General features: G+C 47.2%; 1 protein-coding gene and 1 long non-coding RNA gene across 6 annotated transcripts in view; both read right to left on the bottom strand.

The window, feature by feature from the left end:
• Positions 1–16487: 16487 nt before the first annotated feature.
• Positions 16488–18847, bottom strand: LOC139805607 (uncharacterized). The gene is made up of 3 exons (XR_011729904.1): positions 18807–18847; positions 18243–18460; positions 16488–16717 (listed from the first exon to the last, which is right to left on the bottom strand). It is a non-coding gene; the product is annotated as an uncharacterized lncRNA (long non-coding RNA).
• Positions 18848–18875: 28 nt separating this feature from the next.
• The window catches only part of LOC139805599 (ankyrin repeat domain-containing protein 18A-like), a 52917-nt gene continuing 47836 nt past the window's right edge, over positions 18876–23956 (bottom strand). For 2 of the 5 annotated variants that reach the window (XM_071764142.1, XM_071764143.1), the window contains 5 exons: positions 22972–23135; positions 22658–22778; positions 21716–21793; positions 21363–21497; positions 19488–19647 (listed from right to left, as the gene is read on the bottom strand). In XM_071764142.1, coding sequence (XP_071620243.1) covers positions 19543–19647; positions 21363–21497; positions 21716–21793; positions 22658–22778; positions 22972–23135 — 603 coding nt within the window. In that variant the 3' untranslated portion in view covers positions 19488–19542. Of the gene's footprint in view, positions 18949–19487; positions 19648–21362; positions 21498–21715; positions 21794–22657; positions 22779–22971; positions 23136–23956 lie in introns of those variants that run through there. The other 3 variants (XM_071764145.1, XM_071764144.1, XM_071764146.1) reach the window with 3 other exon arrangements.

Below are 23956 nucleotides of genomic sequence, written 5' to 3'. Positions count from 1 at the left end.
ACTGTAGCACAATGGAGATTCCGGTACCTGTAGGATTCCTAGTGGAAGGCTGAGCAGGGACTGCTTGCAAGGGCCTGGACAGATAGGATGAAAGGCAATGGGTGCAAGTTAGAGTGTATTTGAATTGGATGCTAGGGAAAAGTTCTTCATCATGAGAGTAGTGGAAAAAATGGCACATGTTGACCAGTGAGGTGGTTGAGGTCTCATCCCTGGAAATATCCCAGATCAGGCTTGAGGTGGCTGTGAGCAACCTGATCTAGTTGAGGATGTCCCTGATTACTGCAGAGGGGTTGTTGGATGAGCATGGGAGGTCTCTTCCAGACAAAAATATTCAGTGATTCTGTAATTCTATGATGATATGACCTTCAGCCATCTCAGTTGCCATGGAGAATTCCCAGAGCTCTCCCAAGATGGGGTTTGGAGACCCCAAGCGATGCCCAGTCTGCAGAGGTTGATGGGTCATGGCTCAGTGCTGTGGAGACTGTGGGCAGTACAGGAGGATCCTGGGAGTGCCTGAAGGGTGGGTTTGGGCATGGTGGAGCTTTTCTTCACACTGGGAAAAAGCTTGGGCAAGAAAGAATGGCCCAAAGGGCAGCTGGGGGTGCCTGGAGTGGAGAGCAGAAGAAAGAACTGTCACTGCAAGGGCCATGCTGGGGAACACCACATCCCCCAGAAGGAGCCTGGATCAGCCCAAGGCTCTGTGTGCCAAGGCAGAGGCAGGGAGGACACGGAGATGTCAGGAGAGGAAGGGGACAGTGAGGTGGGGCAGGCGAGTGAAGGAGCAGAGCCTGCAGGGCAAGAGGCACAGGGGATGGGACAGCCCAGAACAGACTGTGCTGGAGATGAGAGAGGGAAAAGCTGTGGAAGAGCTGGAGGCACACTTGGCAGAGCCAAGCTCTCCATGCCTTTGCTGATGGCTCTTGTCTCTGTCCCTGATGGCCATGGGGAGACAAGTGGAGCTTCCAGCAGCACTGGGGCTCAGGGCCTCCTTGTCCATGTGCAGGAAGCTGGGAGGTTCCATGCCATAGCCCTGCCCTTGGCATTGTCCATCTCCACATGCCAGTGCTGCCAGGAGAGCCCTGAGGGCTGAGGGAGGGACAGGATCTCCCTCCCTTGCCAGGGGCTGGGGCTCAGGGCTGGCACCTTTGGGGAATGGGCTCAGGGCTGGGCCCTTTGCAGTCCTGACACACAGCCAGGCTTCCTCAGCACCAGAGCCACCTGCACCTTCCTTTTCCCCACCTGCCATCACTGCCTCCTGCCTCCTGCTCCACCACACCCTGCAGGGGGACACTTTCTCAGGGCTGTCCCTCAGGGGGACCCAGGCACACGCCAAGAAACTTTGGAAACTTTGGACCATGCCTTGGACTTTCTTGTGGAGAAAGAAGCTTCTGCAGCTTCCTCTCCTTGCCTCTTGAGCAATTGTCATGGGCTCAGCATCAACCCCCCAGAGGGCTCCTGGCAGCTGTGAGCTGGGCTCCTGGGATGGAGGGAGCTGCTGGCAAGTGGGCAGTGCTGCAGAGAGACAGCTCTGGGCAGGAGCAGCTCCTCTGCAGAGCGCAGCAGGGCTGAGGGCACTGCCAGGGTATCTGGGGGAGATGAGCAAGGCAGAGAGAGCTTCAAGGGGGTGAAGATGGAGGGGATGAGTGCCAGCTGAGTGGAGGAGAACCTTCCCAGCTTCTGCCATGGTGAGTGTCTGGTGCAGGGCAGTGAAGCTGGTGCAGTTGCTGGAGGCATCTCCTAAAGCTGCAGAGCCAGAGCTGCTGGGAGCTGGAAGGGGGAAGGAGGTGAACGGAGGTGAAAGGGGAATTGTGAAGAGGAGTGAGGGGGTGTGTGCAGGCAGGGGTGCCCAGGGCTGTCCTTCAGAGCAGGGTCCTGCAGCCCAGGGGCTGTGTGCTGGGGCAGGGACTCTGCTGCCTGCCTGCCAGGGGCTGCTCTCAGCCTGCCGGGGGAGCTCCCAGGTGCTGGCAGAAGCTGTGGCTGGCAGGAGACAGGGAGCACAAGGCAGGCTCCTGGTGCTGGTGACAGAGGGATGAATTGCTCAGGGCTGCTCACAGCTCCAGCTGATGCCCAGAAGATTTCTGAGGTGACTTCTCAGGAGTCCCACGATGAAAACAAAACACACAAATGGTAAACCACAATAAGCCCAATTTCCCTGAGGTAGGAGTGTGAGCAGGAGAGCTTGAGGATCTGGGGGATTTCATAGAAGAACTGGTTCAGGGCATTGCCCTGGCAGAGGGGCAGGGAAAATGTATTGGCTGTTTCAGGGGTTTGCAGATGGCCATGTAGCAGTCGTAGGACATGATGGTCAGAAGAGAGCATTCTGCAACAATGAAGAATAAAAAGAGAAAGAGCTGTGCAGCACATCCGTTTGTAGGAGATGTCTGTGTTGTCCCAGAGGGAATTGGCCATGGCTTTGGGCAGAGTGGTGGAGATGCATTCCAGGTCGAGGAGGGAGAGGTTGAGGAGGAAGAAGTACATGGGGGTGTGGAGGTGGTGGTCACCGGCGATGGTGGTGATGATGAGGCCGTTGCCCAGGAGGGCAGCCAGGTAGATGCCCAGGAAGAGCCAGAAGTGCAAGAGCTGCAGCTCCCGCCTGTCTGCAAATGCCAGGAGGAGGAACTGCCTGATGGAGCTGCTGTTGGACATCTGATGACTCTGGGGATATAGACCTATCAGTAGAAGAAAAAAAAGGGAGAAGTTAGGGCACTGTTCCTTTACATTACAAAATTTTTAAAAGATACACATGAACTGCTTCTCCTTTTCCACAAACAACTTAGGAATGTCCCTTTCAAACACCCTGGCTCATCCTGGCTGAATGTCCACAAAGGAGCAGGAGAGGTCAGTGCTGCTCTAGAGAAATTGGTAATACGAGGGCTCAGTTTCCAAGGAGCAGTCTTTCCCTTTTCTCCTTTTCTGCAGGGGAAAAAATATAAGTAGAAATTCAGAGCAGCTGCCAGCTCTTGGCTGGTTTGGCTGAGAGAACAGCAAGAGGGAGAAGATGTGACTCAAAATCACTTCTTTGCCTTTGGTTCAGTGGGGGCATCTGTTTCCACTGGCCTGCTGGGTGGGAAATCTGATGAGATATTCTCAGGAATTGTGTCCCTTGGCTTTCTGTGGAAGTTGGCTGACAGATGGAGGTGTAGTGCAGCTGCTGTGGGGAGAAGGTGAGGTGCAGGTCCTGCCTGTAGGATCCTGTTGTGTGCCCAATAGCAAAGCAGTTCTCCTGATGGGTAAAGATGAAAAGGTGATGTGCAAAGCAGTCTCTGGAAGGGCACCTCAAGGGCTGCTGTTGTGTAGAGGCAGGGAGATGGGAAGAGTCCCCACAAGGCTGTCAGGGTCCATGAGCTCCCACACCCCCTCCCCAAGAAGAGCAGCAGAGCTCTGGTAGCAGAGAGCCATGGGGATGAGCCAAGAGTACAGATGCCCAGGGCAGCCCCTGGGGACAGGCAGATCTGCATTCCTGCCAGGACATGGTGTCCATGGGTGAGGGTCAGGGCTGAGAGCAGCTCGGGGCCGTGGCAGCATCTTGTAGGTCTGGCACTGTAGGGGATTGGAACTTGCCCTTGTCGTGGCCAGACCTACAGGTCCTGTTGTCACTGTTCAGGGGACAGTGCGCAGGAAAGAGGTGATGGGAGGGGAGGGCTGGAGGGGAGGCATCCTCCTCACTTCTTTGATGAATCCTTTTCTGTCTTCCAGAGACAGCGGTCTTTGGTTAGCAGCTGGGATGAAGACTATTGCTGAGAGAGAGGGGGCATTCTTCCCAAATGAAAAGAATTCTTGAGGGTGGCATGTAGTGAGAACCACAAGTCACCAGGTTTCGCCGATAATGAACTGGGAGCTTGGGCCCAGCTGTGCCCAATAATTAGGGCCTGCCCCAGCCGGAAATGGGCGGGGCTGAAGGGCAAAATAAAAGGCATGCTCCCAGAAGCAGAGGGGAAGATGCTGAGAGACGGCTGGGAAGAGAGACAGTAACAGTGGCATCTCTGGGCTTCTGCCTTGGCTGCTGAGGGGAGTGAGGAGGCACAGTTACCTCCCAGAGTAAAGCTGGGCCTGGACACTGGGCAGGTACAACTGGTGGGCCAGGAGAGTTCCCTTTTTCCCTGTGGTGGTTGCAAGTGTGTTATCTGCTTTAGGAGCAGGCAGCCTCCCAGGACAGTCTGGAAGAGATCAGAGCCCGTGACCACCATGCACAGAGAAAGCTTCTGATGTGCAGAATTAGAGATCTCAGATAGGAACTGGACAACATAAAAAAATGCCCTTGCATGGGCAGGGACAACCAACCACACCCCACTGCTGGGGCATCAGCCAGGAGAGAATTTAAAAGCAGCAACTTGCCTCAGGCACTGAGTCTCACTGCTGTCTGCTGAGCTGCCCATAACAAAACCCAAGCTTTTTCAGGTATCGCAGAGAAGTCAGGACACAGCTTCTAAGGAGGTAGAGAATCACACAATGGCTTGGGTTGGAAGGGACCTTAAAGATCATCAAGATCCAACCCCCTGCATGGGCAGGGACATCTCCCACTAGACCAGGTGTCACAAAGCCTCATCCAACCTGGCCTTGAACACTTCCTGGGAAGGGCATCAACAACTTCTTCAGGCAACCTATTCCAGTATCCTGCCACTCTCATGATGAAGAATGTTTTCCTAATATCTAACCTAAATCTATCCCCCTTCAGTTTAAAACCATTACCCCTTGTCCTGTCACTTCTCTCTCCGGTGAAAAGCCCCTCCCCAGCTTTCCTGTAGCCCCTTCATGGACTGGAAGGTTCTCTAAGGCCCCCCCAGAGCCTTCTCTTCTCCAGGCTGAACAGCCCCAACTCTCTCAGCCCATCTTTGTAGCAGAGGTGCTCCAGCCCCCTGGTCATCTTTGTGGCCCTTCCCTGGACCCTCTCCCACAGGTCTGGACCTTTCCTGGGCTGGGGGCTCCAAAGCTCTACGCAGTATTCCAGGTGCAACTCCTGACTTTGCTGTGAGCTGCACAGATCCAGGGTTCCCCCCAGTGCTGGGGGTCAGGAACAGTGAGCAGTGACCTCGGAGCACCCAGCAGTTCCCATCTCAGCCCAGTGGATATTGAAGCTGATCAATCAGAACCCCCCCAAGTTTGTGGAGGAAACCAGCAGGAGGGGAATGCCCATCCCAGGGTGCAGGCAGTGGGCACCCTCCAGCTTTCTCTAGGGAAACCCTGCCCAGGGCACCTTCCAGCCCAGCCCTTACCTGCCCACGGGCTCCTGGAGGGCTTGGCAGAAGGTGCCATTCACGTCGAGTGGGCAAACATCTCCTGCTCTCGAGGCTCCAGGATTGCCTTGAAAAAACATCCATTTTTCTCACTGAATATGTGGTGGGGGACTAAAAGAAAAACCAAACCAACAAAAATATTACCAGTTGAAGCTAAGAGGCCAAAACGTATGTTTGCTCCCTTTTCTTTTTTTCCCCTCAAGATCACCCAGGCCAGCAGCAGCTTGCAGGGAAGCTGCTGAGCTGCCAGCAAACACTGTGTGACTGTGGAGAGGTTCTGCACAGCCCTTCCTGCTGCCTCACAACTCATCCCTGGGGCTGGAGCTGCTTTTAACCCCCAAAGCCCCAAAGATTTTTTCAAAAGTCCCTCAGCAGCTTTCTTGTAGGCCCCCTTCAGATAATGAAAGGCTACAATAAAGTCTCCTCAGAGCCTTCTCCTCTCCAGACTGAGTGACATCTCCAGAATGAATGACATCTCAAAGGCCTCAGTGCCAGTGCACCAAGCCTGGAAAGAAACAAGAGGAGCTGCTGAGGTTGGGATGGGCTGGGATGTGGTTGGCATCACCCAGAGGTGGTGGGATGGCTCCTGTGACTGGAGCCTGAGGATGGAGGAATATCAACTCTTTTAGGAAGGACAGGAGGGGTGACACCCTCTACATCACTGACCAGCTGGGCTCCATGGAGCTAGAAATAGAGAAATAGATAAAACTAAGACACCATTCTCTCCAGCTGAGAGAAAGCAGCTTGGCCATTTGAGATGACTAAACTGAAAAAATTCAAAATTGTTGTAAAATAACAGCAAAAACTTTCCCAATCATTTGTTTTGGCCTTATGCAGTGTAGCCTTGTGTAAGGAGATGTAAACTCTTCCCTTTCAGCTTTCTACAGATAGACTTTTCTCACAAGCAGTGAATAGGATCTTGAGTGCAGAACATGAAGATATAAATGTTGAATAGTGTAAAAAAAAACTCTAGTTTGTACCAAATAACCACACAGTTTTGGGATTTCACTGTTGTAACATTTGAAGATGGGGTTAGGTTGTGCCTGACCTTTTATCTAGTCTTCTTTCCACCGTCCACTAGAGTGGAATTCACCAACCTCAAGGTTAGGGAATAAAACAGTGATCAGGAAAACGTCCGGAGTTCTGAAGGATTAAATATTTAATTATTTAAATATTCAAATAGTGGTGGTTTTGGTTTTTTCTAGTCAGCAGTAAATCACCAGAGTAGTCTGATTGAAAAGAAAGGGCTGTGGACAAAATAGTTTGATATCTAAGACTGTCAGCACCTGCACAATTACACACTCTGCTCATACTCCTCCTTCTGTGTGCAAAGGGCATTTAACCAGACACATAAAAAGGGAAAAGAGCTTTCTGCTTCTTTTCCCCTTTCCGTAAGAAGCATCCTTCAGGATAGACTTCAGGATGAAAGAGAACTGGAAACAAAGCAACTTTGTTATCCCCTGTTTCTGCTCCCAAAAGATCAGATGTGATTGTTTTGAAATAAAAACATGCAAGGAGCACTTACATTCCTCACAATAACTGTTCCCACAGCAGGGAATAAAAGCTGCGTCAGTCAGTAGGGCTTTGCAAATAGGACACAAGAACTCATTAGGTATGGGATCATCATCATCAGAGGAGGAGGGCTTTTCCTTCTTTCCTCTGGCATATGCTTCCCTGGAGGCAGGGTGGGGAAGGAAAAACACAAAAGTTAAAGACAGGTATACGGAAAAATTTTCCAAGCTTTGGATTTCATCAAAGGAAGTAAGAGATGGAATTCTGCTCACCTCATGTAAGCCTTCTAAAATAACAGGTATTTATATTTAACTACTTTTTTTGGTTGCTTTGGCGCTCCAATGCTTCCCCACGGTTTCTCTTGTTCACTTTTTGGTCAGTTCAGTTAGTTCCATACTTCTGCATTAAGATCTGGTATTGCATATTTCCCCATTCTTGTCAGCAGAGCTTCCTTTGTATTGGGATCTTTCACCTCCAGCATGAAACTCCTTGGAATTCCCGTGCTCTTTCTAACTCTGGGATCAGGCTCGACAGTTTGGCCCTGTTAAGGGAAGAAATGCAGACACATCTCATCTGAACCTCACACTTTAAATGACATCTCAATTATTACTATTTTAACCAGCAAAAGCCTTTAATCCCCTCCTTTTCCTGACCCAAGGCTTGCTCCAATCAAATCCTTTTTCCTTTAAATACCATAGCCAGGATGTTCCAAAGGCTTGAGCAGTGTTTGGAACTCAACAGACAAAGAATGGCTTAACTTCAGGTTTATTCAGGGAGAAATATCCCCTTAGCTCACCATCCACTTGGAGCAGAGACACAAATACACTTCTCCTCCAAAGCACAATTCAGAGGGAGAGATTGAACGTGCCAGCAGTTCCACAGCACAACACAGCATGACAACAGTTCCAGAAGGTCACATCTGCTCATATGCCACACAAACACACTCCTAGAAACCATCAGGTACACCGACACAGCTTACACACTCTGTGTTCAAACCAACAGACTGTGCCCTCCACTGCACCTACGCTGCCATTTATGGCACCCTCCAGCATTCCAAAACTGGATCCAGAACCAGAGTGACCAGAGAGCAAAAAATAGTCATGCAGTTGTCCCTGTTCCACAAACACTCCTCATTTAACTGTTGCAGACCCACTGAAATGTCCATAACTTACAGCCAACTGAATTACTCTGCCAACATTGGGTTTTTAGGTAACATTTTAAGTAACATTTCTCTGTCGTCCGGCAGTGTCCATTTTCCCTGCTCAAATTTAGCTCCAATCTTTTCAAGTTTTTCCATTTCCTCGGGAGTGAATTTCTTTATTTCTTCCTCTTTATTGTTTACCAAATCCTTCTTATTCTGTAAAATATTACTTTGAACACTCCATTTTCTCAAAGCTGCTTCTCGAGCTTCTTTGTCTGCCAATTTGTTTCCTCTAACATGGTGTCCTAATCCTTTTTGATGTCCTCTAATATGTACTATTGCAATCTCTTTTGGTTCTCTTACTGCCTTTAAAATTTTAATTATTAGTTCTTGATGCACTAAATCATTTCCTTGAGTATTTGTGAGGCCTCTTTCCTCCCAGATTCTTCCAAACGTATGGACTATGCCGTATGCATATTTAGAATCTGTGAATATTGTTCCTTCCTTCCCTTTTAATAACTCAAGAGCTCTATAGAGGGCATACAGTTCACATGCCTGTGCGGACCACGGTGGACTCAGAGGTCCGGATTCTATCACTTTCAGATCTTTATTAATGATTGCATATCCTGATTTTCTTTTCCCTTCATTTACTCGAGAGGATCCATCTATAAATAGTTTCTCGCCCTCCCTTAATTCTGTGTCAGTTAGATCTGGTCTCACTTTAGTCTGCGTTTCTATTACATCCAAACAGCTGTGTTGCAATTCTCCTTCAGGTTCACCAAACAAAAATTGTGCCGGGCTCTGCGCTGAAGTTCTTTTAAGTTCCAAACTAGGAGAATCTATCAGTATGGTTTCGTATTTAAGAAGCCGGCTATCTGTCAGCCATTTTTCTGCCTTCTGCTGTAGGACACCCCTAACATTAGGGGAGGGGGGGGGTATACTTTCAGTGGTGAACTAAAGGTAATTTTTCGTGCTTCTTCTATAAGCAATGCAGTGGCCACCAAAGCCTGTAAACAGGCTGGCCACCCCCTACTTACGGGGTCTAATAATTTTGAACAGTATCTCACAGGCTTTTTTATTCCTGCCCAATCTTGAGTAAGCACACCATAAGCTGTCTGATTGGATACGTTGACAAATAAGAAAAAATGTTTTTTCCAGGTTGGGGAGGCTCAATACTGGAGCTTGTATTAATGTTCTTTTTATTTCCTCTAATTTCTGATCATCTTCTCCCGACCATCTGATTTCATTATTTGTCAACTTCTCATATAAAAATTTCACCTTTTCACTATAACTCTCAATCCATGGTCTGCAATATCCCAATAATTGTCTAACTTCCTTTTTGGTTGTTGGGGGTCTCAGAGCAAGTACTCCTGATACCCTATCAGGATCCAGTTTCTTTTGACCTTTGCTTAGCCAATGTCCTAAATACTTTACCTCCTGCTCCACAAATTGCAATTTTGACTTTAACACTTTTAGTCCCTTTTTCCCCAGGAAGTTTAATAATCGGATAGTAACTTCCCGAGTTTCTCTTTCAGTTTCCCCGGCTATCAATAAATCATCCACATATTGTAACAATTTCACATTCAAAATCTTGCAACAGCTTCTCCAAAGCCTGCCCAAATAAATTAGGTGACTCTGTAAATCCCTGCGGTAACACAGCCCACCTTAACTGCTGCCTTCTCCCTGTCGATGGATCCTCCCACTCAAAAGCAAAATAATCTCTAGACTTGTCGTGTAAGGGACAAGCCCAAAAGGCATCTTTTAAATCTATTACGTGATACCAAATATATTCGGGAGAAATGTGGCTTAATAAAGTATAAGGATTTGCCACCACTGGAAATTTGGTGTTGACCCTCTGCTTTACTGCCCTTAAATCCTGCACCATCCGGTATGTTCCATCAGATTTCTTTACAGGCAGTGTTGGTGTATGATGCGGGGACATGCAAGGTTCCAAAGCCCCTTGTTCTAAATCCTTGTTTAATCCTTTTCTTCCTTCCATTGAAATAGGATATTGTTTGATCCTGATTGGATGATGTGGATCAGTTATCTGAACTTCTATTGGATCCATATTTATTTTTCCAATTTCTCCTTCTTTATACCGTATGGATGGATCCATTGACTCCTCATCTGCTTCAGTCAAGGTACATAAATTAATGTTCAATTTTTCTCCATCACTTTGAATATTTACTTTCAATTTTAAGCCTCTCCCAAGTAGGTTATACTCTGCTTCTGGGAGCAAAAGCAAATTATTCAAGCAAATAGTATTCTCTGTTTCTATTTCCACATCTTCCAGGATTGGCACTTTAGAAGGTTCTCCTTTTGCTCCAATAACTGACATATAATTCTTTCCTCTCTTTATTCCTTCAGGTAATTTTTGTATAGTAGCTTTTTCAGTTCCAGTATCTACAAGGAATAAAAATTCCTTTTTATGGGGACCTATTAATAATTTTATCAAGGGCTCTGTAGATGTTCCGGTCCCCAATAAATACAGTCTCTAGCTATGTTACAGACATGTAAAGTAAAAAGGTAGCAGAGAACATATGTGAAAGGTTGCATTGTATCAACTTAATAGGAATAACTGCATTTACAAAGCAATCTTCTCAACTGGAACATGGAACTGGAGCTGAGCTCTGGCGCTCAAAACTGAGCCATGCCAGACACGCAGCAAAGGACATGAGCACAGTGCTCGTGCCCAAGTGATTTCTGGAGCAGTCTTTCTACTTCCAAGGCCCTTTCTGCACTCTTGAAAAGCAGGCTATGGTTTTTGCTTCAGAAATGTGGGGTTTTTTTTTCTATTCCATTCCAAAAAGCAGGTGTGCAGAAAATGAAAAAGTGTAAAGAGGAGCAGATGTGTCAGCAGCAAGAAATAAGAGTCAGAGACTGATGAAGAACTCAAAGCCCAAATCCAGATCATTTTATTTAGAGAAAGTACAAAAAAAAGGGGAGGGGAGTAAGAAGTAAAGGGGGAGGGGAAGGACAGGGGGAGAGACAGGAGCAGGGGCAGGGACTGGGGGAGGGGGAGGGGTGGAGGGGGAGGGGGAGGGGTGGAGGCAGAGGGGAGGGGGGAAGTTGGGGGAGGGGGGAGGGGGGAGGGGGGAGGGGGGAGGGGGGAGGGGGGAGGGGGGAGGGGGGAGGGGGGAGGGGGGAGGGGGGAGGGGGGAGGGGGGAGGGGGGAGGGGGGAGGGGGGAGGGGGGAGGGGGGAGGGGGGAGGGGGGAGGGGGGAGGGGGGAGGGGGGAGGGGGGAGGGGGAGGGGGAGGAGTGGAGAGGAGGGAAAGGGGGAGGGGGAGAGGATGGAAAGGGGGAAGGGAAAGGAAAGAGGAGGATGGGGAATGGGGGCCTACGCATCAAAAAAAACACCAGGGAAGGGCAACAGGGCTGTCATCCATCCAACAGACTAGGAACATTTATTCAGACTGACAGAAGCATATTTTCATGTCTTCTGATCCATCACAAGATACGGAATAAGCTCCCAAAGATGTAGTTTAAAGTTCATCAGTTCCTGGGGAGAAAAGAGACAAGATTCCTGGTGTTACTTTTACAGGAGAGAGGGGCAAAGAGGTCGCTGTCAGAACATTACGGCTACGAAGCCAGAGCTGAACACTCTCTGTGGTTAAAAGCAGACAGCAACAGAAGGAAATTGGCTCAGGGGCTTCCTGCTTTGAAACAGCACCAGTCACTCCAAAGCTGTGACTCTGGAGTAATCATCACAAAATAAGTGCAATTCCTCCTGGGACATCAGGCCTCACATCACAGAACATGTTTGATGCCATGGATGACAAACATTCAACTCCCCTGACAGTTGCCTGAACACTACTGAGTGGTCTTTCCCTAAAGAAAGGATAACTTTTGTCACTGATTAGCCTCTTCTTGCCTATTCAAATAAGACTGCAACAGAGGAGCTACAAACACAAGCAATGAGCAAGGGAAAGCAAAGACCAAGAACTGACAGCAGAGGGTGTGTGTTATTGGTCAGTGCTGGAGGCAATCACTGGACACGGGAGGAGAAGTGATGGCTGAAGTCTGAAACTCTGTGTAGGGCTCCTTTTATGCTTGTGATTGAGGATAAACTCCAGTGAAAGGTGACTTCAGAATAAGCCAAGTGTATCTGTGTGGAGGAAATGGGTAAGATTCCTTTCTGCTTGGTTTGGGGTTTTTTTTCAGGCAGCTGCTTAAAGCTCTACAAAGCATTTTATAATAAGAAAATTTCCATGTTCAAGTAAGTGTAAAGATAGCGGAAAAACCCCCTGTGCTTAGCACAGGAACTAAACAGCTTTCAAGATGTTGTTTTCAAGAGGTAGGAGCAGTCATCTTTTTACTTACTCTAACATGACACATTACCATGTCCAGCTTCTTCAGAGACAAATTCATCCAGTTCCCGCCTGTACTAGAATTATTCAGAAAACACACCATTAACATTGTGCAATATTAAACTTCTAAAACCTTCTTCCAATCCACACAAAACCAGGCAAAAACTCCAAGGGCCAAAGAAGTGAGGCCATAAACCAGCAGAGTGGAGGGAAGGGCCCTCTCTGCAGGACTAAAGGGAGAGCAGTGACCAAATTCACAGCTCCTCCAGGAGAACTCCATAAAAAACCAAATGCCTCCTACACACAGTGAATCTTCTACACTGAAGTATGAAGTGAGATTTGTGGCAGATTTATTTACTATAGTCATACATCCTAGGTAAGAAAATTTCATTTAAAGCTTAGCTGGGAACATCCTATGGCATCATCTTTGGTTTCTGGGCACTCTTGGAAAACAGCCCTCAAAACCCAAACTTTTCACCCCTAGCACACCTAGATGTTGTGTTGGGATGAGGAGGAGTTACACCATGAGTAATCCCTGCAAATGAGTTGTAAGTTTAGGCTAAAAAGCACAACCTTGCATACAGATGCTCTTCAGCAGTAGCTGAGGATGGGATTTCAAAATGTTTACCTTGGCTGCAGAAGAGGAAATCCTGTTCATCAATGGTTCTGCTCCTCTGGGTGAACTGGGGATGCTTCCTACTGGACTTCTGTTCAGAACCAGACTGGTGCCAGAATCTCCCAGGTGAGTTGAATGGTGAACTGGATTTGCAGCCACTGATGGGAAGTGTGTTCTTCCACCTTCCACGAAGCTTTCTGTAGGCTTTTCCTATTATTTTTTTCCATCAGTTCTGAAACATTCAGACACAAAGAATTATCTCTGGCAGGAACAGATGAGGAATGACCAAACCCATTTGACCTGAGGGGTTTTGGGGAGCCTGTATCATAGCAGCCAAACCTGCAAGAGTTACCAAGACTTGGGATTGTTCAGCACCAAAGCTTCAAAGCAATCTGTGAATGGAGTTTGCTCTGGAATTTTGGGACAACTTCATCTACCTTGGATTTAGCCTCTCCCAATTCCTTTTCCAAGCCAGGTTGGCTTCCTCCAGGTTCCTGCAGCGCCTCATAGCAACTTCCAGTGAAGCTTCTGCCACAGACAGCTTTCTAACGTCACCTCTCTGGCATTAAATGAAACGGTTAGATGAGCATGAAAAAAAAGTTATAAGGACATGAATTCTGTCTTTAACTTATTTGATTATACAGTTACAACTGTCTTGAATTCAAAAAGTAGGAAACTTTGGCCTGCCACCAGCAGTCAGCCCCTCCAAACTCATGGAGCAGCTCATGGAGATTTCTGTTTTCTAATACACAAAAAAATAATATATTACATAATATAGATAATATTATACTTTTTGAACAATACACCAGCATACACGGAATCATGTTATTTTTTTTAACCAAACCCAAAGCAACCTGTTTGATGCAAGAGCCACAGGTTGACTGCAGATACTACTCTGGTGACTAAAGGCGGGACTTTGTATGAGATGGTTCTTGGGTCTCTTTCTGCATTCTACAAAGAACTAAATTAATACATTAAATTAAATTAATAATTAAAATAAATTAAATTAAGACAAGACATTAAATTAATACCAAGTTAATTTTAGAGTAACAACTTTCATAAATCTGGACAGTCCCTCCTTTCCTCCAGCCACCCACCCAACTACCATCTCCCAAAGGAACCTGGTGTTCTGGCACTAGAAATACAACGTTTTTCTCAGGGTAAAAGCATTAACAGCACTCCTGGAGTTCTTCACCCTCTTCCCTCATAAAGAAACTGAAAAATGAAGAATAAGGTGGTTATATCTGACACATGCAGGTATTCACCTCACTCAAACACTCCGGGGTTGAGAGGAAGAAAGAAATGGAATTTTAAAGCACTGTGCACATCACTATTCACAGACAAACAGGGTCTAATTACTCAACAGGACTAGTTCCTGTTTTCCAGAAAATAAAAATTAACAAAATGGGTACAGCAACTTTTAAATCTTTGCTCTGCCTGGGACCGGTGGAATTTGCAGAAAAGAACTTTAACATTCTAGTCAGTCTTCTGACAAGCTAATTAGCCTAACACAGCCACACAGAAGAAATTTAAATATTGCTGCGCATCACAAAATAGAGAAGAGAAAGCCTAGAAAGGCTGAAATTGACTTTTTTGACGAACAGGCAGGTCCCAAAAGACAGAATGCAGAAATGAACAGCAAAACACTGCTCAGAGCCTTCAACACTGCAAAAAGTGTGTCCTTTACCTCCTTTTTTTTACTTTTTCAGCCTCATAGTTTAAGACTTCTTCTCTTAAACCAGCACACTTGGCCTTTAATTCCTTGTTCATCTTTTCCAGCGTGGAAACTTGCTTTTCAGCAGAGTTTGTGGAAAATGTCATTAAAGCATCCCTGTGCAGCAGCTGACGGAATAAATGGCTTTCCCTCTGGAGCTGGGCCAATGCCTCCTGTGTGGACAGAATCACAGAACCACAGAATCATTAAGGCTGGAAAAAGCCTCTAGGATCCTCGAGTCCAGCTGGGAAACCAACACCACTAAACCATGTCCCTTAAGTGGGAATATAATGTGCTCCACTCTCCCCTGAGGTGTTACACAGCACTCCAGACCCCTCTGCCCAGCCCTGCCCCAGATATCCAACAGGATGCCTGCCCTATTCCCCTCAGAAGAAAATCTTTTCAAACACGTCTTAGCATGGCCCAACACACGTTTTGCAGATGCAGGGAAAGCATCAAAGGTCACCAAATTCCAAGGTTTTTTTGCATGAGCTTTCTCTTACAAAGAGGAAGACCAAGTATGTTTAATCACACACATCAGCCTTTTACAGACAAATCTTCTTTACTTCAAGATGTATTTTGTATGGGGGAAAAAAATGCATTTCACTGCATTGTTTGCAGGAACAATACAGTCCAGCTGGAAATAAAGCAGCAGAACAGGAAATACCCAGCATCGTGGAAACGATTTTTCCCCACCCTAAGAAAACGGTACCCAACTTCAGACAGCAACACCACCTTCCTCTGCACGACTCTGCCATCACCAGTAGTCACTTTCTGCTAATTTTCTTTACCTTATTGTATAATTTACTCTATAATGACTCTCTATTTACTCTATAATTTTATTTAGCAGTCCGGACTCTAATTCAAAATATTTGGCTTCACATACCTGCACCCCAGAGAGCTTCCTTTAGGCCTTTTTTCCTTTAGGCCTGGTGATGACACATGGAAAGTTCACCTCCAGGGAAAACCACAGGCTTCTTCCTTCTTCCAAGGATTTTTCCAGCAATGGAGGGCACAGTTACAGCTCAGTAGTGTGAGCAGTTTGACTTTTCTCCTTTCTTCTTCTACAGGGTGATGATGACTGCACCGTGGTGTTTTCATCAAAGCTGTTTCTCACTGGATCTCTTGGAAGACAGTGAAATTTTAGAGGTTCTCTTCTCTTTGTCAACAATCCTTGGATCTCTCAGGTGTCTTCCTCAAAGCAATCTTTGGTTTTCTTTAAGGAGAACTGCAGGATGCTCTTCTTAATGTGCTTCCAGAACACTTCAGGAGAGAGAGCTATGGGATGACCTAAAAGTCTTGAAGGTTTACCTGGAAGCTGTTTCTCACTCTACCTTTTGGAAGACAGGGAAATTTGAGAGCTTCTCTTCTTTGTCAACACTTCTGGGATATTTTGGGTGAGATCCCAATCTTTGGTTTTCTTTGAGGAGAACCCTGGGGATTCTTCAGAGGACTGCAGGATGCTCTTGTTAATGTGCTGCCAAAGCGCTTCGGGAGAGGGATCTATGGGATGACCTAAAAGCCCAGCTTGAAGGTTTACCTGGAAGCTGTTTCTCACTGTACCTTTTGGAGGATGGTTCACTTTGAGCCTCCTCCCTGGGATGCCACCCCTCTTAGGTTTGGGCTTCAAGCAGAGGGTAAGTTTGCATGGCACAAGGCAGTGGTCTGTAGGACATTCTGCACCAGGCATTGCTCGGCTAGGACGGACATCGCCAACATTTCTCGGGCGCACTAAGACACAGTCAGTGAGGTGCCAGTGCTTGGATCCAGGATGCTTCCAGGTTGTCTTCAGGCTGTCTTTCTGCTGGAAGAGAGTGTTGGTGATGGTGAGCTGCTGCTCAGCACAAAACCCCAGCAGGAGACGTCCGTTGTCGTTACAGTTTCCAACACCATGCTTGCCCAGGACTCCTGTCCAGGCTTCATAGTTCTTTCCTACTGCGGTGTTGGAGTCACCAAGGCAGTGCAGGTGGCTGTAGAATTTGATTTTTTCTGCATGGTCAGCTTGGAGGATTGGGGCACACATACTGAGGAGAACAACACGGTGCTTGTTGTGGAGTGGGAGGCGTAAGGAAATGATGAGATCCCAATCACCGGTCGGCAAATTTTCAAGTTTGGAGGCCTGGAATACCCATGAATAAAAGCATAATCCTCAGCTGTCAGCCCAGCAGTGTCTTCATGGGAAACACCAGCACTGTAATGAAGGAGAACTTTGATCAAATGAAGATTCCCACCAGCAGCAAGCAATCATGGGTGGGGTTCTGAAGGATTCAAAACATTCTATGAAATGGATCATTTGACACAGACTCTGTCATGATTTTCATTCCTGCTTGCTCTCAGAAAAAAGGTCCACAGGACCACACCCCATAACTTGTGCAAAGGAATAAAGAGAAAAAAAAGAATCTTGTTTCCCACTAATTCATTCCATTCATAGCTCTGTGCTTCTCATCCATGCCTGAGGAAAGAGAAAAGGGTGGAAATAAAGCCAGCACACTGATTTCTGGAAAAGACAATGAAGGGCCAGGCAAAATACAGACCCTTTGGGGAACAGAACTTGCCTGCACTGTTCTCCTTCCCCCCACCTCCCTGGAAAAGATATCCCAACAAGCTATCCCAAACCTCCCCCCGAGCAGGTACTACTCATCTCACTGCACATCTCTTCATACTGGGCTCCCTGGCAGCACTCACCTTCCCAAGAACTCTTTTGCAGAAAGCAGTGTTGACTGACTGCCTCCCCACCCAGGGTGCTTGAGCACAGAGTGAGCTGCACCCTGGGAGACTCTGGGAGATGATACTCAGAGGCTGGGAGCTCAACTCCACAACAGCACTGGCACTCCTGACGCAGCCACTCTCGCAACCAAGAACTTTCTGAAGTTCACAACTGGCAAGGAGGGGGAAACCAGCCTACTCCTAGAGTTTCAACAAGTTCCACTCTAACAGGTGAAATCCGGGCACTCTCACCCTACAGACCCTTCACTGCCACAGAAGCCACAGCAGGACAAATACATCAGGCCTGAAAGTGCTCTGCAGCAGTCATTCTTTCCATTGGACCAAATAGCAACTGCAACATTCTTGCAGCATTAGGGTTTCCATCACTAAGTTGGAATCAAAACCCAACACCATCAAGAGACAGAACATTGCCAGTATAAAATTCCACCCAACATTAAACAGTACTTGGCTACAAACCTTGTACCTGGCTGCAGGGAAAAGAGACTATTGATTATTAAGGAGATGAATTAGAAAGAAAAATGGCCTTCAGTTCCAAGGTCTTCTTCAGGGAGAAAGAAAAACATGTAAATGAAGCAAGTTAAAACATCAACAGTGCCAAGACTCCTGTGACACAAGAGTGCAGATGGAAAACAAAATCAGAAAAGGAACAGAAACAGACCACATGGTTTGGAACTACAAATGAACTGGAACAGCCCTGCTCATGGATTCTCTTCAGCAGTAGTAGAGAACAGGATTTCAAAATGCTTACCCATGCCTGCCTCATATGCTGCAACCCTGTTTCTTCTTCTTCTAATGCACTTCTCATGGAGTGCAGTATTGGCTTTCTGTAGTTCATTAAGACAGAGGGAGGGTTAAAGGAACCTTCCTCACAAATACGCCACCTCGGGTTTACAGATATAATGCTGACCAGATGTAGAAGAGGAAGTTTTGGAGGAAAACACACAAGAAAAAAGTCATCCCTTAAAACACTCCAAAAAGCATGTACCCACCTTTTCAGTTTGTTTTGTAGGCATCTTCTCTTTTTCACTTCCTCCAGATACAGCTTTTCATATTTTTGATTTAGAGCAATGCTCTCCCTCAGGGTCTCCTTTCACTGTCCAATTCCCTTTCAAGGTCTCCAATGCTGCAGAGCAGCAGCTTTCTCTCTGAATTCATCGTTGTCATGGGCTCTGCTCTGTTCCAGTCTGTCCTGGGAAGCTGCCTGCTCCTGAAGCAGGTAACACACTTTTACCCACCACAAAGAAAAAGGGAACTCTCCCACCCCTCAGCTGAACCTGCCCAGTGGCAAGGGCACAGATTTCCTCCCTGAGGCACCCGAGCCTCCTCACTCCCCTCAGCAACCCAGGCAGAACCCCAGAGCTACCACGGGCAAGAATTCTTCTCCCTCAGAAAGAATCCCCCCCTCTCAGCACTGTTATTCATCAAAGCTGCTAAAGAAGGAACACTGTCTCTGTAGGAGAGGGCAGAGAGAAAAGGGTTCCTCAAGGAAGGAGTCCCCCACCCTGCCACTTTGGTGGCTTCTGTTCTCAGAACTGATGGGTGATGTTTCTCACCTCTGCATGCAGCTGCTGTTTGGGCTTCTCCAGTTGTTCCTCCCCAGGATTCACACCTCTGTTCACTGAGCCTGAGTTTGGTTTTCTCCCTGCACGCCTGCCTCAGGCTCTGCCTCCAGCTTCCAAAAAAGGTCATCAAGCTGTAGACGGAGACACAAAACAAACAAACAAACAGAAAAGAAAAGGAACTCAGCAGGATGTAAGAGAAGTCAATCTGTGAAAAATTGGTAAAGGGCACCAGGACTGTATTTGTCATCTGCTGACTCAGTACCAAAATCAGAGTGAAACCAAGGGCTTCCTTTTAAAAAGGAACAGCTGTCACATCATTTCTGATAGGATTCCTCAGGTTCCCAGCCCTTCTCAGTTCTCCTGCAGCAGGTCAGACACCAAGAGGCACCAAACTGGCAGCATTTCACCCACAGGCCTACCTGGAAAAGCACTGGGACTATTCTGCTGGGAGATGCTCGTGTGCCCATGGGAAGTCAAACACACCCATACCTGCCCACCCACCTTCTGGTTTCAGCACAAACACCACGTCCCATGCTTTAGAGGAATTTTTGCACACTGTCAGCACAGTCAAGCTTCATTATGGAACTGACAAACACACCATCTATTTTTTCTCTACACTGAGAAATTTTTAAATAGTGCTTCAGAACATGGCTTTTACTGAAGGAGGAAGATGTATTCTCCACCGCAGGTGAAAGCTGCAGTTTATTTTAAAAATGTGCAGGAAATATCAGCCTTTCCTTAGGCCCCCATGGTCAACTACAACTCTGTCCTTCTCTTCCCCCCCTCCAGAAGCAGACCTTTTCTGTATCCATTGAACATCAAACCTGATATCCTGTCAGTCATTAAAAGGAGAGGAAACTGGCATGGTGGAAACTTGAAAGAGGCTCTAACAGAAGGAAGAAACTTGACAGGAGACAATGGATATATGCTTCAGCATAGGAGGTTCCATATAAATAAGAGGAGAATTTTTTTCCCTGTGAGGGTGACAGAGCACTGGCACAGGCTGCCCAGGGAGCCTGTGGAGTCTCCTTCTCTGGAGACATTCAAACCCCACCTGGATCTGTTCCCACGTGACCTCCTGCCGGTGACCCTGCTCTCGCAGGGGGTTGGACTCTATCATCTTTTGAGGTCCCTTCCAACCCTAAACTTTCTCTGATTCTATTTAAATCTGCCTCAATGTAATGACCTTCCCTGTCATTCAAAATAACTCTTCCAAGAGAAACACAAAAACTTGACAAACTTTTGCACTAACCATGAGCCCCAGCAAAGGCAGGTGACTTTTCTTTCATGCTACTCAGCAGCAATAACCACCTCAAAAGCACTTTTGGGAACTCTGCTTCTGGGTCCCCAGGACCTAAGATGGGGACTGAGGGTGACCTTGGGCAAAGCCAGCTTCATACAGTTCTTCTGAGTGATGGTGGCGTTCCATATGGTGGCCTGGGCTGGGTCTCACTGCTCTCAGCCCTGACCCTCACCCATGGACACCATGTCCTGGCAGGAATGCAGATCTGCCTGTCCCCAGGGGCTGCCCTGGGGATCTGCACCCTTGGCTCATCCCCATGGCTCTCTACTACTCTTCTTGGGGAGGGGGCGTGGGACTGCTCCTGCCCCTGGAGCTCATGGACCCTGACAGCCTTGTGGGGACTCTTCCCATCTCCCTGCCTCTACACAACAGCAGCCCTTGAGGTGCTCTTCCAGAGACTGCTTTGCACATCACCTTTTCATCTTGACCCATCAGGAGAACTGCTTTGCTATTGGGCACACAACAGGATCTACAGGCAGGACCTGCACCTCACCACCTTCTCCCCACAGCAGCTGCACTACACCTCCATCTGTCAGCCAACTTCCACAGAAAGCATAGAGGCACTGAGAATCTTTCACCAGACTTCCCACCCAACAGGCCAATGTCTAACAATGGAAACAGATGCCCCCACTGAAGCAAAGAGGTGATTTTGATTCCCATCTTGTTTTCCCCCTTGCTGTTCTCTCAGCCAAACCAGCCAAGAGCTGGCAGCTGCTCTGAATTTCTACTTATATTTTTTTCCTCTGCAGAAAAGGAGAAAAAGGAAAGACTGCTCTTTGGAATCTGGCAGCTGTTTCTTGTTTCCCAGGCACTAGTTCATTTGCCCCCTGTTCCTTCAGTATGTTTTTCTGCAAGGTTTTTAAGCTCCCACTACCCTCAAAACATGCAGCAGCTCCTCCAGACACTGAACTGGAAGCATGAAACATTCTACCCTGCCCAGAAACGCAGGGGTCAGAAGATGACCAGAAGAAATCCAGGGAAAAATGGGCAACTGCATCCTTACTCAATGTGGTAAGCTGATAGCAAACCACACCAGCAACTCTGCCTGATACAACCACTCCAAAATTTTGACACAGGGACCCAGCTAGCTTTTATCTGCCTCCTGGAGGATCCCTAAATCACAAGGGAGTCTGAGCCTGAAGAGCAGGAATAAGAGAAACACCTGAATAGAGAAGTACTCAACAAAATGTGAACGAGGTGGTGCTGGGTATTGGCTGGTCCTCTGGAGGGTTTCCTGGGCTCACCTGTTTCAAGAATTCATTCTTTCTCCTTCCAAGTGGAGAACCATGGTCTCCAGGGCGCAATCTTGGCTTCAGCCTCTTTTTCCTCACGCTGTGTAAGTCCTTTGATGGCAGAGATGGCACAATCTGCTTTTGCAGCTGTGAAAGCAACAGTGACAAAAGGAAAAACTTTTCAGATCAGCAGTGCTATTTATGCTGCTACCCAAAGGGACCAAGATTTGCCTAGCAGATCCAGCACCAAAGTGGAACAGAACCTGCTGATTCAGCTCAACTATCTAGAAATCCAGTTTACTGGATGCTTTAGCAGCATTCTGTGAGAAAAAGCTAAGCAGAAAACACACAAGCCTCTCACGTACCTGCTGCTGGTGCTGCTCCTCTGCAGCTGCCCGTGATGCTCCTAAGCTGGTCATCAAGTCTTCCAGGTGGTCATGAATCTACAAAAGCAGGAAAAGAAGCAAGAAGACACACTGACTTTCCAGCCTGAAAGCTGTAGGCTCCTCCTTACCAAAAATGAATACTACATCCACCTCTTTATTCCTATTATACCCAACACCAACTATCAAAATGGCCATAGTGTGCGGGCACTGTAAAACTGGTTGCAGTCATCTCCTCTGCTCTTTTCTTCAAGGAGAGGGAGAACACCATGCAGGACACAAAAGAAACTTCAGTGAAAACCATCAGGAGGAGCTTTTCCCACCCACAGGACATCTGAAAACCATGCCCTGTGAACCAAAGGGGAAGGACCAGCACTCTGACTGCCATCCCTCTCCTTTCCTCTCCTCTTTCCTCCCCTCAGCAGCAGTACAGCAAAGTCACACTTGCACAAGCAGTCTTCACAAGAGCCCTCATGCACCAGTTCAATACAAAAATGAACAAAGGCACACCGAGTGGCCAAAGGAAAAGCAATTCTGCACAACAAAAGCTCTGGGGAGTCTGTTTTTGTTCCAGCCTGGGGATGCCAGTCAGGCCTCTGGCACAAGCTGCTTGCCATCAATATCCCCTGAGGAATTCCCAGGACAGCAAGTGTCTGAAGCGGCATCTGAGGCCAGGGGGGGCCTAAGCCAGACAACAGTCACACCACTGGATTTGGGACAAATCCTGCACTTTTAAAGCATTAAAGGAGCATTTCCTGAATTACCATGGAAAACTCTCAAAACCAGAAAGCTGGGGACGGGCCAGGATGCTGTCCCAGCACCCTGTATGCAGGAGAAAGCAGGAACTGAGCTCCCCTCAGCTCTCCAGGAAAACCTCATCTTAGCATTTCCCCACAGCAACCGGTAAGAAGCTCAGGAGCTCACAACAAGGCAAGTTGAGGACCAGCTTACTGAGGCAGAGGCTTGCAGGGTTCCCTCAAGGGCTTCAATCATATGTTTTTGCTGCTGGACTGTGCCTTCCAGTCTGGCATTTTCCACGGAAAGGCTTAAAAAGAAATACAGGCCTTATTAGAGAAATCCACCAGAGCAGCAATTCTTAAAGAGCAGCAGGGGAAAAACAAACAAAAGCATCTTCAAAACCACCTGTTAACTTGCTGTGATGCAACAAGGCTGTGCTGTGGTTTTCACACAACCCCAGACAGTGACAGACACCTTGGTTCTCTGTGTCAGTCTCTTACCACTGCACACGCTCTTCCAGCTCTTTTACTCTAGCCCTGGTCTCAGAAGATGAGGACAGGAGGTCATTAAGTTTTTGGGACTTCTCTCTTAGTTTTCTTTTCCTATCCTTGTAGTGATGAATCTGATTCTCATATTGAAGCTGCTGCTCTTCCAGTTCCCGACACTGTCAAAACACAGCAAGAATCCATATCAGCTGGGAGAACTTTTCTAGAGAAAAACACTGCTGCTGAAGAACTCAAGCATGACTGACCATGTCTGCACACACCTGCTACCCAAAGAACTGTCATCAGTTGAAATACATTTAAACTTTCACTCCTACTAGCAAATGAACACAAAGCCTTTTACTTTGCCATCCTCTAGACTGCTCTCTCCCATCCCTCTCCTGATCCCCTAAAGCATGGTTCCAAGCACCAACACTCACCCTCCAACTCTTTAAGGGACTCATGGCACCCACTGCTTTCCTCCTCCATTGAAAACTGAAATAAAACTTGATCCCTCCCCTCTCATAAGGAGATAAAGATGATTTCTGTTTCAGAATATATATATATATATATATATATATATATATATATATGGAGAACAAGGTACAAAACCCTTCTGAACATGATTTTATGGTGGTCTTGGCAGTGCTGGGTTAACACCTGGACTTGATGCCTAAAGGTCTTTTCCAACCAAAAAGATTCTGTCATCCTCTGTTACCAGAGGGAGGGGGGGGTGAGGGGAAGCACCGTGAGCATAAAGAAGCCCAAGTGCGGCAGTCCAGAATTTCTACTGCCCTTCAGAAATCAGACAAACTGCTGGGCCAAACCACATGCAATGAGCAACAGACACGTCAGTCTCTTTTGCAGAGCACCTTGCCACATACAAACCTCAGACCAAGTAAGGACACCGTGTCCTTCATGTCACAGACATGGACACCACGTTTATCAAACAGTGAGACTCCTCCACACGTCATCCCATCTCTGGGATGTGCTGGAGTTGGTT

The sequence above is a fragment of the Heliangelus exortis genome, chromosome 20, assembly GCF_036169615.1.
Source record: "Heliangelus exortis chromosome 20, bHelExo1.hap1, whole genome shotgun sequence".
NCBI lineage: Eukaryota > Metazoa > Chordata > Aves > Apodiformes > Trochilidae > Heliangelus > Heliangelus exortis.
Note: the sequence above shows the minus strand (reverse complement) of the source record. Positions and strands in the feature narration are given on the sequence as shown.